This window comes from Anguilla anguilla, chromosome 8 (genome assembly GCF_013347855.1).
Source record: "Anguilla anguilla isolate fAngAng1 chromosome 8, fAngAng1.pri, whole genome shotgun sequence".
In the NCBI taxonomy this organism is placed as follows: Eukaryota; Metazoa; Chordata; class Actinopteri; order Anguilliformes; family Anguillidae; genus Anguilla; species Anguilla anguilla.
In genome coordinates, this window is record NC_049208.1 from 11276776 (window position 1) to 11291071 (window position 14296).

The 14296-nt window shown below is 50.0% G+C and overlaps 1 protein-coding gene across 1 annotated transcript in view; it reads left to right on the forward strand.

Annotated features, from left to right (window-relative positions):
- The window catches only part of phlpp1 (PH domain and leucine rich repeat protein phosphatase 1), a 64366-nt gene that overhangs the window by 44722 nt on the left and 5348 nt on the right, over positions 1-14296 (forward strand). The window contains exons 7-13 of the mRNA XM_035429920.1: positions 3205-3407; positions 3782-3842; positions 4080-4175; positions 6505-6660; positions 8999-9199; positions 9582-9744; positions 11825-11955. Coding sequence (XP_035285811.1) covers positions 3205-3407; positions 3782-3842; positions 4080-4175; positions 6505-6660; positions 8999-9199; positions 9582-9744; positions 11825-11955 — 1011 coding nt within the window. The remainder of the gene's footprint in view (positions 1-3204; positions 3408-3781; positions 3843-4079; positions 4176-6504; positions 6661-8998; positions 9200-9581; positions 9745-11824; positions 11956-14296) is intronic.

Consider the following 14296-nt stretch of genomic DNA (forward strand, 5'->3'; position numbering starts at 1 on the left):
TACACCCGCACACGCTTATACACACGCACGAGCGCTTTAATGTGCTCACACTTACACACACGGACGTATGCGCTTTAATATACACTACCCGCACACGCTTATACACACGCATGTACGCGCATTAATATACACTACCCTCACACACACACACACACGCTTTAACGTACAGTACACCCGCACACGCTTATACACACGCATGTACGCGCATTAATATACACTACCCTCACACACACACACACACGCTTTAACGTACAGTACACCCGCACACGCTTATACACACGCATGTACGCGCATTAATATACACTACCCTCACACACACACACACACGCTTTAACGTACAGTACACCCGCTCACGCTTATACACACGCATGTACGCGCATTAATATACACTACCCTCACACACACACACACACGCTTTAACGTACAGTACACCCGCACACGCTTATACACACGCATGTACGCGCATTAATATACACTACCCTCACACACACACACACACGCTTTAACGTACAGTACACCCGCTCACGCTTATACACACGCATGTACGCGCATTAATATACACTACCCTCACACACACACACACACGCTTTAACGTACAGTACACCCGCACACGCTTATACACACGCATGTACGCGCATTAATATACACTACCCTCACACACACACACACACGCTTTAACGTACAGTACACCCGCACACGCTTATACACACGCATGTACGCGCATTAATATACACTACCCTCACACACACACACACACGCTTTAACGTACAGTACACCCGCACACGCTTATACACACGCATGTACGCGCATTAATATACACTACCCTCACACACACACACACACGCTTTAACGTACAGTACACCCGCACACGCTTATACACACGCATGTACGCGCATTAATATACACTACCCTCACACACACACACACACGCTTTAACGTACAGTACACCCGCACACGCTTATACACACGCATGTACGCGCATTAATATACACTACCCTCACACACACACACACACGCTTTAACGTACAGTACACCCGCACACGCTTATACACACGCATGTACGCGCATTAATATACACTACCCTCACACACACACACACACGCTTTAACGTACAGTACACCCGCACACGCTTATACACACGCATGTACGCGCATTAATATACACTACCCTCACACACACACACACACGCTTTAACGTACAGTACACCCGCACACGCTTATACACACGCATGTACGCGCATTAATATACACTACCCTCACACACACACACACACGCTTTAACGTACAGTACACCCGCACACGCTTATACACACGCATGTACGCGCATTAATATACACTACCCTCACACACACACACACACGCTTTAACGTACAGTACACCCGCACACGCTTATACACACGCATGTACGCGCATTAATATACACTACCCTCACACACACACACACACGCTTTAACGTACAGTACACCCGCTCACGCTTATACACACGCATGTACGCGCATTAATATACACTACCCTCACACACACACACACACGCTTTAACGTACAGTACACCCGCTCACGCTTATACACACGCATGTACGCGCATTAATATACACTACCCTCACACACACACACACACGCTTTAACGTACAGTACACCCGCACACGCTTATACACACGCATGTACGCGCATTAATATACACTACCCTCACACACACACACACACGCTTTAACGTACAGTACACCCGCACACGCTTATACACACGCATGTACGCGCATTAATATACACTACCCTCACACACACACACACACGCTTTAACGTACAGTACACCCGCTCACACTTATACACACGCACATACGTGCTTTAATATACACTACCCTCACACACACACACAAGCGCTTTAACATGCGGTATACTCACTCACGCATTAATATACACTGCACACACACACACACACACACAAGCATTAACATACAGTACACTTGCTCACGCACGCACACACACACACACACATAAACATACAGAACATACACTCGCGTACACATACACGCACACGCATTAACATGCAGTACACTTGCTCACGCACGCACACACACACATTAACATACAGGACACACACACACACACACACACAAGCATTAACATACAGTACACTTGCTCACGCACGCACACACACACACACACACACACACACACATATACATTCACATACAGTACACTCCCCCACACCCGCGCTTTTCTTGTAAAAATCTTGTTGGATATTTTTGCCGTCTCTTTTACTCTCTCTACTGCTTTTTGAAAAAGGGAACGGCAGTGTGGTCAGAAATGACCGGCGTCTGAGTTCGCGGGCGATAGCGCGATGTGCTGAAGACACGCAGTGCTCGCAGAGTAAATAAGGAACGCTGGAAACAGCGCGGAACACGGCGAAGAGCACGATTCGGGGCTGCGGCGCGTGAGCGTGCAATCATTGGCTAACAGCCTGGGCGTGCTCGGGGAAAAACGCTCGCGTAGGGTGACTTGCGGATTTTGAAGTTAATTGATCACCGTTAGCACGTTAGCGGCGGATGTGGGCGAGGTCTTATCTCCCCGTCGCACGCGTGACCGCTCGAACACCTGCTGCACGATGCAAACGTGTACGACAGTCTGCCCGTGGAGTTTAACGTCATCGTGTGGCTCTCCGGTTCAAACGTAATTTAAAAAAATAAAATTAATTTAGTGTCATTTCATTTTCATTTCATTCAACGGTTTGTGGTTCGGATACACTGCAGTTTGCAGTTCACGCCTCGGGGTAACTTTGTGACACTTGTCAGAGTTAATAAGTTACCTTATTACATAGAAGGACTCTGTGTAGCTCTTTGTCTAGGCTGGCCCAGAAAATGTGTCACCGTGTTTTTCCACTAGCCTGTGAGGCCATTGCTTTTCATTTGACATATTCAGGACAACATTTGTGATCCTAAGAATAATGAAGGAAATTGACCTGTGCATGGGCTAGCCTATATGAATGCAGTGTTCCTTCTGGCCCAATGGGGGCGCCGTATCCTTATAGGATTGGGCAGAGTGCACATGCTCTGCTCTGTGTCAGGCCAGCTATATGTGGGCTCTGAGGTTCTGCCCTGCCCTGACCTGTCCCTCTGTCCTCTCCGCCCTTTGTGCCTCTGTCCTCTCCATCCTCTCCGTCCTCTCTGTCCCTCTGTCTTCTACGTCCCTCTGTCCGTCTCCCTGCCAGGCTGAATAAGATCTGCCAGGTGCTCCCGGAGGAGCCGGACTTCCTGCGTCATGTGACGCACCTGGACCTGCGGGACAACCGGCTGCAGGAGCTGGACGCCTCCATCTTCCCCCGCCTGGAGGTGCTGCACTGCGAGAGGAACCGGCTCACCTCCCTCTCCCTGCGCGGAGGCCCCCTCAAAGCACTCTACGCCTCGGCCAACAGTAGGTCCCCCTGCCCCTACTCTCCCGTGGAGCTCAGTGATTGGATGAGTTGGGTCACATGGCTGTGCTGTGATTGGTGGAGCTGAGTCACGTGACTGTGCAATGATTGGAGGAGTTGGGTCACATGGCTGTGCTGTGATTGGTGGAGCTCAGTCACATGACTGCAGTGTTTTGAGGAGTTGGGTTACATGGGTGTGCTGTAATTGGTGGTGCTGAGTCACATGACTGTGCAGTGATTGGATTAATTGGGTCACATGGCTGCACAGTGATTGGATGAGTTGGGTCATATGGCTGTACAATGATTGGATGAGTTAGGTCACATGGCTGTTCTGGATGGTACTCACTCTCATTCACTCCTGTGTGTATTTCTCCAGAGCTGTGCCAGCTGGAGGTGTCTCCTGTGCCCTCTAACCTGACCTACATGGACGTCTCCAGGTGAGCCTCACCCACATCCTCCACATATGTGCACCTGAGCACCTGAGCTCACGCTTAGCCGGGAACAGGGAGACTGCTGCAGCCTCCTCTGTAGGACACAAAAATGAGCTAAACATGATCCAGCCCCTCCCTCCCTTTAATCTGCTGTAACTCCTCAAATTCTTCTCCCCCTCCCTCTCCTCCATATAAAACCCTGCCTGTCTCCACACCTTATCTGTTAACCATCCTGGGTCACAGGAACCGTCTGGAGTCCCTCCCCGATTGGCTGTGTGACCTCAGGCAGCTGGAGGTGCTGGACGTCAGCCACAACCGCGTCGGCGAGCTGCCCGCTCGGTGAGTGTGCCCGCTGACCCCGCCCCTGCCCCCCCGCCAGCGCTGTAACAGATACGCCATTCTCCCTAATCTAACCCCCCTGTGGGACTGCTCAAGTGGTACTTCATTACCCTGTGTAGGGAAATTCATTAGACTGGCACCTCCATGCCTTAAAAAAACAACCACAATATGCAACACAAAGCATAAAAGCTATCCTAAAGATATCGTATCATCACAGCAACACTGGTCTAATTTGCACCGTAGAGCTCTATGGCTGCAGGACCGAACGAATCTCCATATCTCCTTTTGCATATTTGATGCTGTAGGTGGGGGAGTCTGTTTCTTTTCCTGCGTGGTTCGGCGCGTAGTGGGCGTCTAACATTTCCGAGGGCTTGCCTGGATTTATTGCGCGGTGGATATTTGGTACGGTGCAGCCGCTGGTCTGACTCACAGTCTTAACAGCTCTTTCTTTTTTTGGCATCTCTTTTGCATATTGCCCAGAACACCAATGAGGCGGAAGGTTATGATGCTTTGCAGTGGTCACTTATAAACGAGCTCCTATAAGAGCCTATGGGCATTAGAAAAGATCCGCTGCAGAGCTCTAGAAACGTGTGTGTGTGTGTGTAAGGTTGAGGGTGTGGTGTGTGTGTGTGTGTGTGTGTGTAGGGCTGCAGACAATTGTTTACATGTAAATGTCAGTGCTTCATTAGTTAAATAATTCGTCGTTGACTGGAAGAGAACGTTTCACTGTGTGAATTAGATCAAATAAATCCAGTGCTTTTATTTTGAAAAAAATTAAAAAGTCCTCAAATAACTGGGGGAAGCTCTGCCGAATTACATGTTTGCCTCAGATTCTGTGAGCTCCACTAGGGGGCTCACTGCTGTGAGTTATTTCCACAGCTCCCAGAGGTACATGTAGAGAAGGCGGGCAGTTTGTCAGAAACCTGGCATCAGCAGAAGAGAATATAACTCCACTGACTCAGGCCTAGCTTTCCCTGACTCAGTGGTCTGCTCACTGTACAGAAATAGTCCTGTGTTCGACCCAAGTTATTTGTCAAGGAGACATACACAACCACACAAGTGGTCAGGGGAGATTGCCATGACAACGCAGCCCTTCTCCGCTGAGTTCGGGGACGTGGGTGGTACTGGAGCAAAATCCATCCCATCTCTCTCCCCCTCTCTCTCTTTATACGTGACAAAAACCACCCCCTTCTCTCGCTTTCTCTCTCTCTCTCTCTCTTTCTTTCTCTCTCTCTCTCGCTCTCTTTCTTTCTCTCTCTCTCTCTCTCCCTCGCTCTCTCTTTCTCTCTCTCTCTCTCTCTCTCTCTCTCTCCCCCTCTCTCTGTTTCCCTTCCTTTCTCACTACCTCACCCCCCCCCCCCCTTAGGGTATAGGCTACATTAATAAATATCCGCTGTCATAAGTCAGCAGAGTTTAAAGGAGTTTAAAGATCTGCGCTCCTCCCCTGGACTCTTTTTCCTCCGGCGCGTCTCCCCCCCAGACGAGCGCGTCGGTCGCCCGCGCTCAGCGGGTCTGTTTTTTTTTTCTTTTTCTGCTCTCTCGGCGTGGCGGTGATGGATTCCAGCGGGCAGCGCTCGTGCGCCTCCGCGGAATTACCTTTCCTCCCGCGTTTCCCGGGTCGTCCATCTCCTCCGGCTCCGCCTCGTAAACGAGGTGTGGGGGTTTCTTATTTTAACGCGCCGGGATAGCGGAGTGGTAAAGCGCCGGACTGACGTTAATCCACTGAAGGTACGTTATGGCGGCGGTGACGCCAGTAGGCCCCGGGCCTAAACAAACGCCCGCGCGCCATGTGACCGACTGGACTCCACCCATTTAACGAGCGCCAGAAGTCGTTTTTATCTCACTTATATACGTTATATAATTAATAGGAGGCTGACGGGTACTTATGGAGTAATCTGTCTTTCAGCAGCTACAAAGTTCTGCTCTTTTTACGAGAGTTTTCAGGCCCATCTCGCCTTTCTGAATCCTCTCTGTGTTTCCGCTTCTGCCAAAACAGTGACTGTCAGCAAAATTCAAATAGGATTTGCAAAAGTGTCACTGAAGCGTTTGTAAACTGTACAGGACAGAAGTGCTTAGCAAACAGAATCGTGCCTTCTCATTAGTCTCTTCTTGTGTGCCTCATTTCCTGTACAACAGAGCATTTCCTCGTTTAGACAGTCACAAAAAGCCCTTTTCACATGCGCTGACAAGGTGAAACCTACGGTACCTGGCTGTGCGTGTGTGTGTGTGCCTGTGTCTTCTCCCAGACGGTTGTACAGCTGAGGGTGTGTGTGTGTGTGTGTTTGTGTGTCTGTGTGTGTTTTATTCACCGTGTGTGTTCCTTTTCTAGACTCTTCTGCAGCAGCAGTCTTAGGAAGCTCCTGATGGGACACAACCAGCTACAGCGGTTGCCAGAGCGACTGGAGCACACGCAGGTGGAGGTGCTGGACGTCCAGCACAACCAGCTGGTGGAGCTGCCCTCCAACCTGTTCCTCAAAGCCGAAAGGTAGGCCCCCTAATGCCCCCACACACCTCATAACAGACAGGTAGTCTGGCTGGTACACCCACACACCTCATAGCAGACAGGTAGGCCCCCTGCTACACCCACACACCTCATAACAGACAGGTAGGCCCCCTGCTACACCCTCACAGCTCATAACAGACAGGTAGGCCCCCTGCTATACTTTCACACCTCATAACAGACAGGTAGGCCCCCTGCTGCACCCATATACTTCATAACAGATAGGTAGGTCACCTGCTACACTCTCACACCTCATAGCAGACAGGTAGGCCCCCTGCTACACCCTCACAGCTTTTAACAGACAGGTAGGCCCCCTGCTACACTCTCACACCTCATAGCAGACAGGTAGGCCCCATGCTGCACCCATACACCTCATAACAGACAGGTAGTCCTCCTGCTGCACTCACACGTTTCATTACAGACAGGTAGTCCCCCTGCTACACCCAAACACCTCATAACAGACAGGTAGGCCCCCTTCTGCACTTCTGCATCCACACACCTCATAACAGACAGGTAGGCCCCCTGCTGCACCCACACATTTCATTACCGTCAGGTAGGCCCCCTGCTGTCCTTCACATCCCTGTACAGTATCAGCAGCACATTTAAGTTCAGTCTCCACTCAGCATCTGCTGGGATGTGGTTACAGCGCGTGGCTGTAAAGAAGGCTATTTTTTACGAGGCCATGTTCCCGATTTCAAGGGAACACTTGATCTCATCGCATACGCGGCCTGTTGTCCTTGCCTCGGTGAAACGGACGCTGTGTGATTGATTGCTCTCCCCTGCTTCAGTCAGCCCTGCATTGTGTCCTCGCACACTCAAGCACACGCCCACGCACACATACACACACACACACACGCGCACGCACACACACGTGCATTTAAGCGTACAGGCATAGCCTGCAGAGTATTTATTACCCACGCTGCTTTGGGAAGGCTCAGGAGCACAGCGCAGGCCCGGAGGATAAATCTTAGGGGTCGTGGCAGAAATACAGGCTGCAAGGCATTGTGGGTAGAGCTCTGTACTCTCTGCATCCTGGGCCCCAGGGCCACCCATACCATCATCCTGCTGCACGAACAGAACTTTATCCCCAGCCACGACCCTGCTGAGTAAGTTACTCAGTGCATTTAAATAATGTGCTGCTTGTAAAAGTTACATCCTTACAGATAAATCAAAAGATTGCCTTTTTTTTCATCAAATCGTTTTAGTGTGCTTTTTAAAGATTTCTTTTTTAAAACAACAAAGACATTTATCACTTTGAATTCTCTGAAAGAGCAGCTGAAATTGCAGTGTCCAGTTTGTCTTTTTGCATGCACCGGGCAGAATTACAAGATGGTTTTTAATGTTTATTTTTTGTTTTGCTGAAATGGTGGAAACTTGCAAATGCCAAAGGGAGTGGCTGTGCTGTGGAATGTGCAAATAAATGTTGAAACAAATATGGAAAGTCTTTCTGAAAAGACAAAATAACTAACAAATCTGAGTACTGAATACCTAAAAAAAAATACGAACTACTTCCAAGTCCATAAACAGGAATCTTTTCACCTAAGGGCTGGTGGGCCCTTCACAGTTCAGTGTGAACGTCAGTTATTACATAAAAGAATAATGTTTATGTATGGGACAGAAGGGTATTGATGCCCTTAGGCCAGTTGTGTGCTATAAATGTAGCATCTCACTATCACATTGGCAGGCTGGTGCTAACACAGAATGATGTTTGTGTAATATTGAGGTTCCCCGTGCTGTAGAGTGATTTTATATAATCTTACTGCCTTCTTACATTAGTACAACCTGATGTCTTTGTGAGTAGAGTTCCCAGCAGTCCTATTGCAGGTGTAATATCAACTATAGATGCTGTTTTTGGTGCAGCCGATTGTACCTGACAGTGCAATGCTACATTAGGTCTCTGTAAATCTACAGCAAATCTGACTATGTCGTTAGGAGGTTTCTCATATATGTATATTACTGTTATTATCATAGAATTTATAGATGTCTATTGGTGTTATTTACACAGTGTTTCCTATGTCTTATATATGACTCTTATAGATGTATGTATAGATCAGTGGTGTCTGTTGGTGTCTAATATATGACTCATACTGTATATGTATAGTTACATGGTGTCTGTAGATGTATATTTGTGGGTGACAGTTTTATCATCACTGAAGATGTATATTAGTGTCTAATGTTATAATGTAGTTTCTCTGTAGATATATAAATACATGACTTTTGTTATGTGGTGCATAGCTGTCCAATAGAAAACTGTGTCACATTGTTTCTATGTGGATGTACAGTATGTCAGTATCTAACAGTTGTGTCCACGACGGGCCTACAGTTTGCGGTGTCTGAATGCTTCGGCCAATCAGCTGGAAGGCCTGCCACCCTCCAGCCTATCAGAAGAGAGCCACAGCATCCTGCAGGAGCTCTACCTCACCAACAACCGGCTCACCGACAAATGTGTGCCTCTACTGACCGGACACAGCCACCTGAGGGTACTGCACATGGCATACAACCAGCTACAGAGCTTCCCAGCCAGGTAACATAGACCAGCACATGCATGCATACATACACACATACACACATACTGTACATACATACACACATACATACATAGTGTACATGCATACACACATACATACATAGTGTACATGCATACATACATACATACATACACGCAAACTGTATATACACACATACACACATACTGTACATGCATACACACATACATACATAGTGTACATGCATACATACATGCATGCACAATGTACATACACATACATGGCATACACAACCATGCAAACTCAAACAAAAATACACATACAGCACATACAGGCACATATACACACACGCACATACACTATGTACTCACAGCCTCTCTCCCTCTCTTTCTCTCTCTTCCCCTCCTCTCTCTCTCTCAGTAAAATGGCCAAGCTGGAGCAGCTGGAGGAGGTGGACCTGAGCGGTAACCAGCTGAAGGCCGTGCCCACCACCATCCTGAGCTGCCGGCGCATGCACACGCTGGTGGCGCACTCCAACTGCATCCAGGTCTTCCCCGAGGTCATGCAGCTCATGGAGATGAAGGTGAGGGCGGGGCCGGCGGGGGATTGGGCCGTGCACCCTGATTGAGTGCTGAGCTGTATTGGGCCTGGGTGAATCGGGCCTGGCTGAATTGGGCCTGGCTGAATTTGGTCTGGCTGAATTGGGCCTGGCTGTATTGGGTCTGGCTGAATTGGGCCTGGCTGAATTGGGTCTGGCTGAATTGGGCCTGGCTATATTGGGCCTGGCTGTATTGGGCCTGGCTGAATTGGGCCTGGCTGTATTGGGCCTGGCTGTATTGGGCCTGGCTGAATTGGACCTGGCTGTATTGGGCCTGGCTGTATTGGGCCTGGCTGAATTGGACCTGGGTGAATTGGGCATGGCTGAATTGGGCCTGGCTGAATTGGGTCTGGCTGAATTGGGCCTGGCTGTATTGGGCCTGGGTGAATCGGGCCTGGCTGAATTGGGCCTGGCTGTATTGGGCCTGGCTGAATTGGTCCTGGCTGAATTGGGCCTGGCTGAATTGGTCCTGGCTGAATTGGGCCTGGCTGTATTGGGCCTGGCTGTATTGGGCCTGGCTGAATTGGGCCTGGCTGTATTGGGCCTGGCTGTATTGGGCCTGGCTGAATTGGACCTGGGTGAATTGGGCATGGCTGAATTGGGCCTGGCTGAATTGGGTCTGGCTGAATTGGGCCTGGCTGTATTGGGCCTGGGTGAATCGGGCCTGGCTGAATCGGGTCTGGCTGTATTGGGCCTGGCTGAATTGGTCCTGGCTGAATTGGGCCTGGCTGAATTGGGCCTGGCTGAATTGGGCCTGGCTGTATTGGGCCTGGCTGTATTGGGCCTGGCTGAATTGGGTCTGGCTGAATTGGGCCTGGCTGTATTGGGTCTGGCTGTATTGGGCCTGGCTTTATTGGGCCTGGCTGTATTGGGCCTGGCTGAATTGGTCCTGGCTGAATTTGGTCTGGCTGAATTGGGCCTGGCTGTATTGGGTCTGGCTGAATTGGGCCTGGCTGTATTGGGCCTGGCTGAATTGGGCCTGGCTGAATTGGGCCTGGCTGTATTGGGCCTGGCTGAATTGGGCCTGGCTGAATTGGGCCTGGCTGTATTGGGCCTGGCTGAATTGGGCCTGGCTGTATTGGGTCTGGCTGTATTGGGTCTGGCTGAATTGGGTCTGGCTGAATTGGGCCTGGCTGTATTGGGTCTGGCTGTATTGGGTCTGGCTGAATTGGGTCTGGCTGAATTGGGCCTGGCTGTATTGGGCCTGGCTGAATTGGGCCTGGCTGAATTTGGTCTGGCTGAATTGGGCCTGGCTGTATTGGGTCTGGCTGAATTGGGCCTGGCTGTATTGGGTCTGGCTGTATTGGGTCTGGCTGAATTGGGTCTGGCTGAATTGGGCCTGGCTGTATTGGGCCTGGCTGAATTGGGCCTGGCTGTATTGGGTCTGGCTGAATTGGGCCTGGCTGTATTGGGCCTGGCTGAATTTGGCCTGGCTGTATCGGGCCTGGCTGAGTTGGTCCAGGCTGAATTGGTCCAGGCTGAATTGGTCCAGGCTGAATTGGTCCAGGCTGAATTGGTCCAGGCTGAGTTGGTCCAGGCTGAATTGGGCCTGGCTGTGCCGTTAGCTCTCAGAGGAGCAGCGGTGCTGTAAATAGTTAGCGGGTCGTTCCAGTCTAATTGGCAGGGCTTGGAATCTCCCCTGAGCTCTCACTGTACCAGGGCAAGGCTAACGTGACACGGCCTCACACACACACACACACACACACACACACGCACAGATACACACACAGACACATGGACATACAGTACACAGACTCACACACACACACACACACACACACACACACACACACACACACACACACGCATGCACATACAGTATGCACGCACACGCACAGATACACACACACACGAATGCATGCACATACAGTATGCACACACACGCACAGATACACACACAGACACATGGACATACAGTACACAGACTCACACACACACGTGTACTGTATGGCTTGTCGTTATGTTATGTATGCGTGCATTAGTGTGTGTGTGTGCTTACGTGTGTGCATGCGTTGTGTGTGTGTATGCTCATGTGTATCGACGGTACCTCTCCCTCTCTCCTCAGTGTGTGGATGTGAGCTGCAATGAGCTGACTGAGGTCACACTGCCGGATAATCTTCCCCCGAAGCTGCAGGAGCTGGACCTGACAGGGAACCCCCGACTCAGCCTGGACCACAAGACCCTGGAGATGCTCAAGTAAGAGACACACGTCTTACACTGGGCACTGACTCCTAACTACATTATCAGGACACGAGACCCTGGAGGTGCTCAAGTAAGACACACACACGTCTTACACTGGGCACTGACTCCTAACTACATTATCAGGACACGAGACCCTGGAGGTGCTCAAGTAAGGGACACACACGTCTTACACTGGGCACTGACTCCTAACTGCATTATCAGGACACGAGACCCTGGAGGTGCTCAAGTAAGACACACACACGTCTTACACTGGGCACTGACTCCTAACTACCTTATCAGGACACGAGACCCTGGAGGTGCTCAAGTAAGACACACACACGTCTTACACTGGGCACTGACTCCTAACTACATTATCAGGACACGAGACCCTGGAGGTGCTCAAGTAAGACACACACACGTCTTACACTGGGCACTGACTCCTAACTACCTTATCAGGACACGAGACCCTGGAGGTGCTCAAGTAAGGGACACACACGTCTTACACTGGGTACTGACTCCTAACTACATTATCAGGACACGAGACCCTGGAGGTGCTCAAGTAAGAGACACACACGTCTTACACTGGGTACTGACTCCTAACTACCTTATCAGGACACGAGACCCTGGAGGTGCTCAAGTAAGAGACACACACGTCTTACACTGGGTACTGACTCCTAACTACATTATCAGGACACGAGACCCTGGAGGTGCTCAAGTAAGAGACACACACGTCTTACACTGGGTACTGACTCCTAACTACCTTATCAGGACACGAGACCCTGGAGGTGCTCAAGTAAGAGACACACACGTCTTACACTGGGCACTGACTCCTAACTACCTTATCAGGACACGAGACCCTGGAGGTGCTCAAGTAAGACACACACGTCTTACACTGGGTACTGACTCCCTTATCAGGACACGAGACCCTGGAGGTGCTCAAGTAAGAGACACACGTCTTACACTGGGCACTGACTCCTAACTACATTATCAGGACACGAGACCCTGGAGGTGCTCAAGTAAGACACACACACGTCTTACACTGGGCACTGACTCCTAACTACATTATCAGGACACGAGACCCTGGAGGTGCTCAAGTAAGGGACACACACGTCTTACACTGGGCACTGACTCCTAACTGCATTATCAGGACACGAGACCCTGGAGGTGCTCAAGTAAGACACACACACGTCTTACACTGGGCACTGACTCCTAACTACCTTATCAGGACACGAGACCCTGGAGGTGCTCAAGTAAGACACACACACGTCTTACACTGGGCACTGACTCCTAACTACATTATCAGGACACGAGACCCTGGAGGTGCTCAAGTAAGACACACACACGTCTTACACTGGGCACTGACTCCTAACTACCTTATCAGGACACGAGACCCTGGAGGTGCTCAAGTAAGGGACACACACGTCTTACACTGGGTACTGACTCCTAACTACATTATCAGGACACGAGACCCTGGAGGTGCTCAAGTAAGAGACACACACGTCTTACACTGGGTACTGACTCCTAACTACCTTATCAGGACACGAGACCCTGGAGGTGCTCAAGTAAGAGACACACACGTCTTACACTGGGTACTGACTCCTAACTACATTATCAGGACACGAGACCCTGGAGGTGCTCAAGTAAGAGACACACACGTCTTACACTGGGTACTGACTCCTAACTACCTTATCAGGACACGAGACCCTGGAGGTGCTCAAGTAAGAGACACACACGTCTTACACTGGGCACTGACTCCTAACTACCTTATCAGGACACGAGACCCTGGAGGTGCTCAAGTAAGACACACACGTCTTACACTGGGTACTGACTCCCTTATCAGGACACGAGACCCTGGAGGTGCTCAAGTAAGAGACACACACGTCTTACACTGGGTACTGACTCCTAACTACCTTATCAGGACACGAGACCCTGGAGGTGCTCAGTAACGACACACACACACACACACACATACATACATCTTAAACTTTACCAGCGCACAAGACCCTGGAGATGTTCAATAAAGAGACACACCTACACATTACCAGGACTTGCCTGAAGGAGATTGTTACAAACAGAGAGGAGAGCTGCATTCACAGGTTGGCTGCAAGGTGGATAAGTGCTTTCACAGTTAATCTGTGCAGTGTCTGCAGTGCACTGTTGCGAAACAACAAGCTCATTCTCCGCCTTTGCTCGCACTCGCTGTCGGTCTGAATAATAAACAGTAGGTGTCTGTGCTGACACCTTGTGGTGGAGTCCTGCAATCGCATGTTGTACTTCTGCAAATTTTGTGTCAGCTCTAGACTCCCATCAGAAACGCAGCGAGATTTCTCTGTGAAGAATAATCCTGTTACACGCT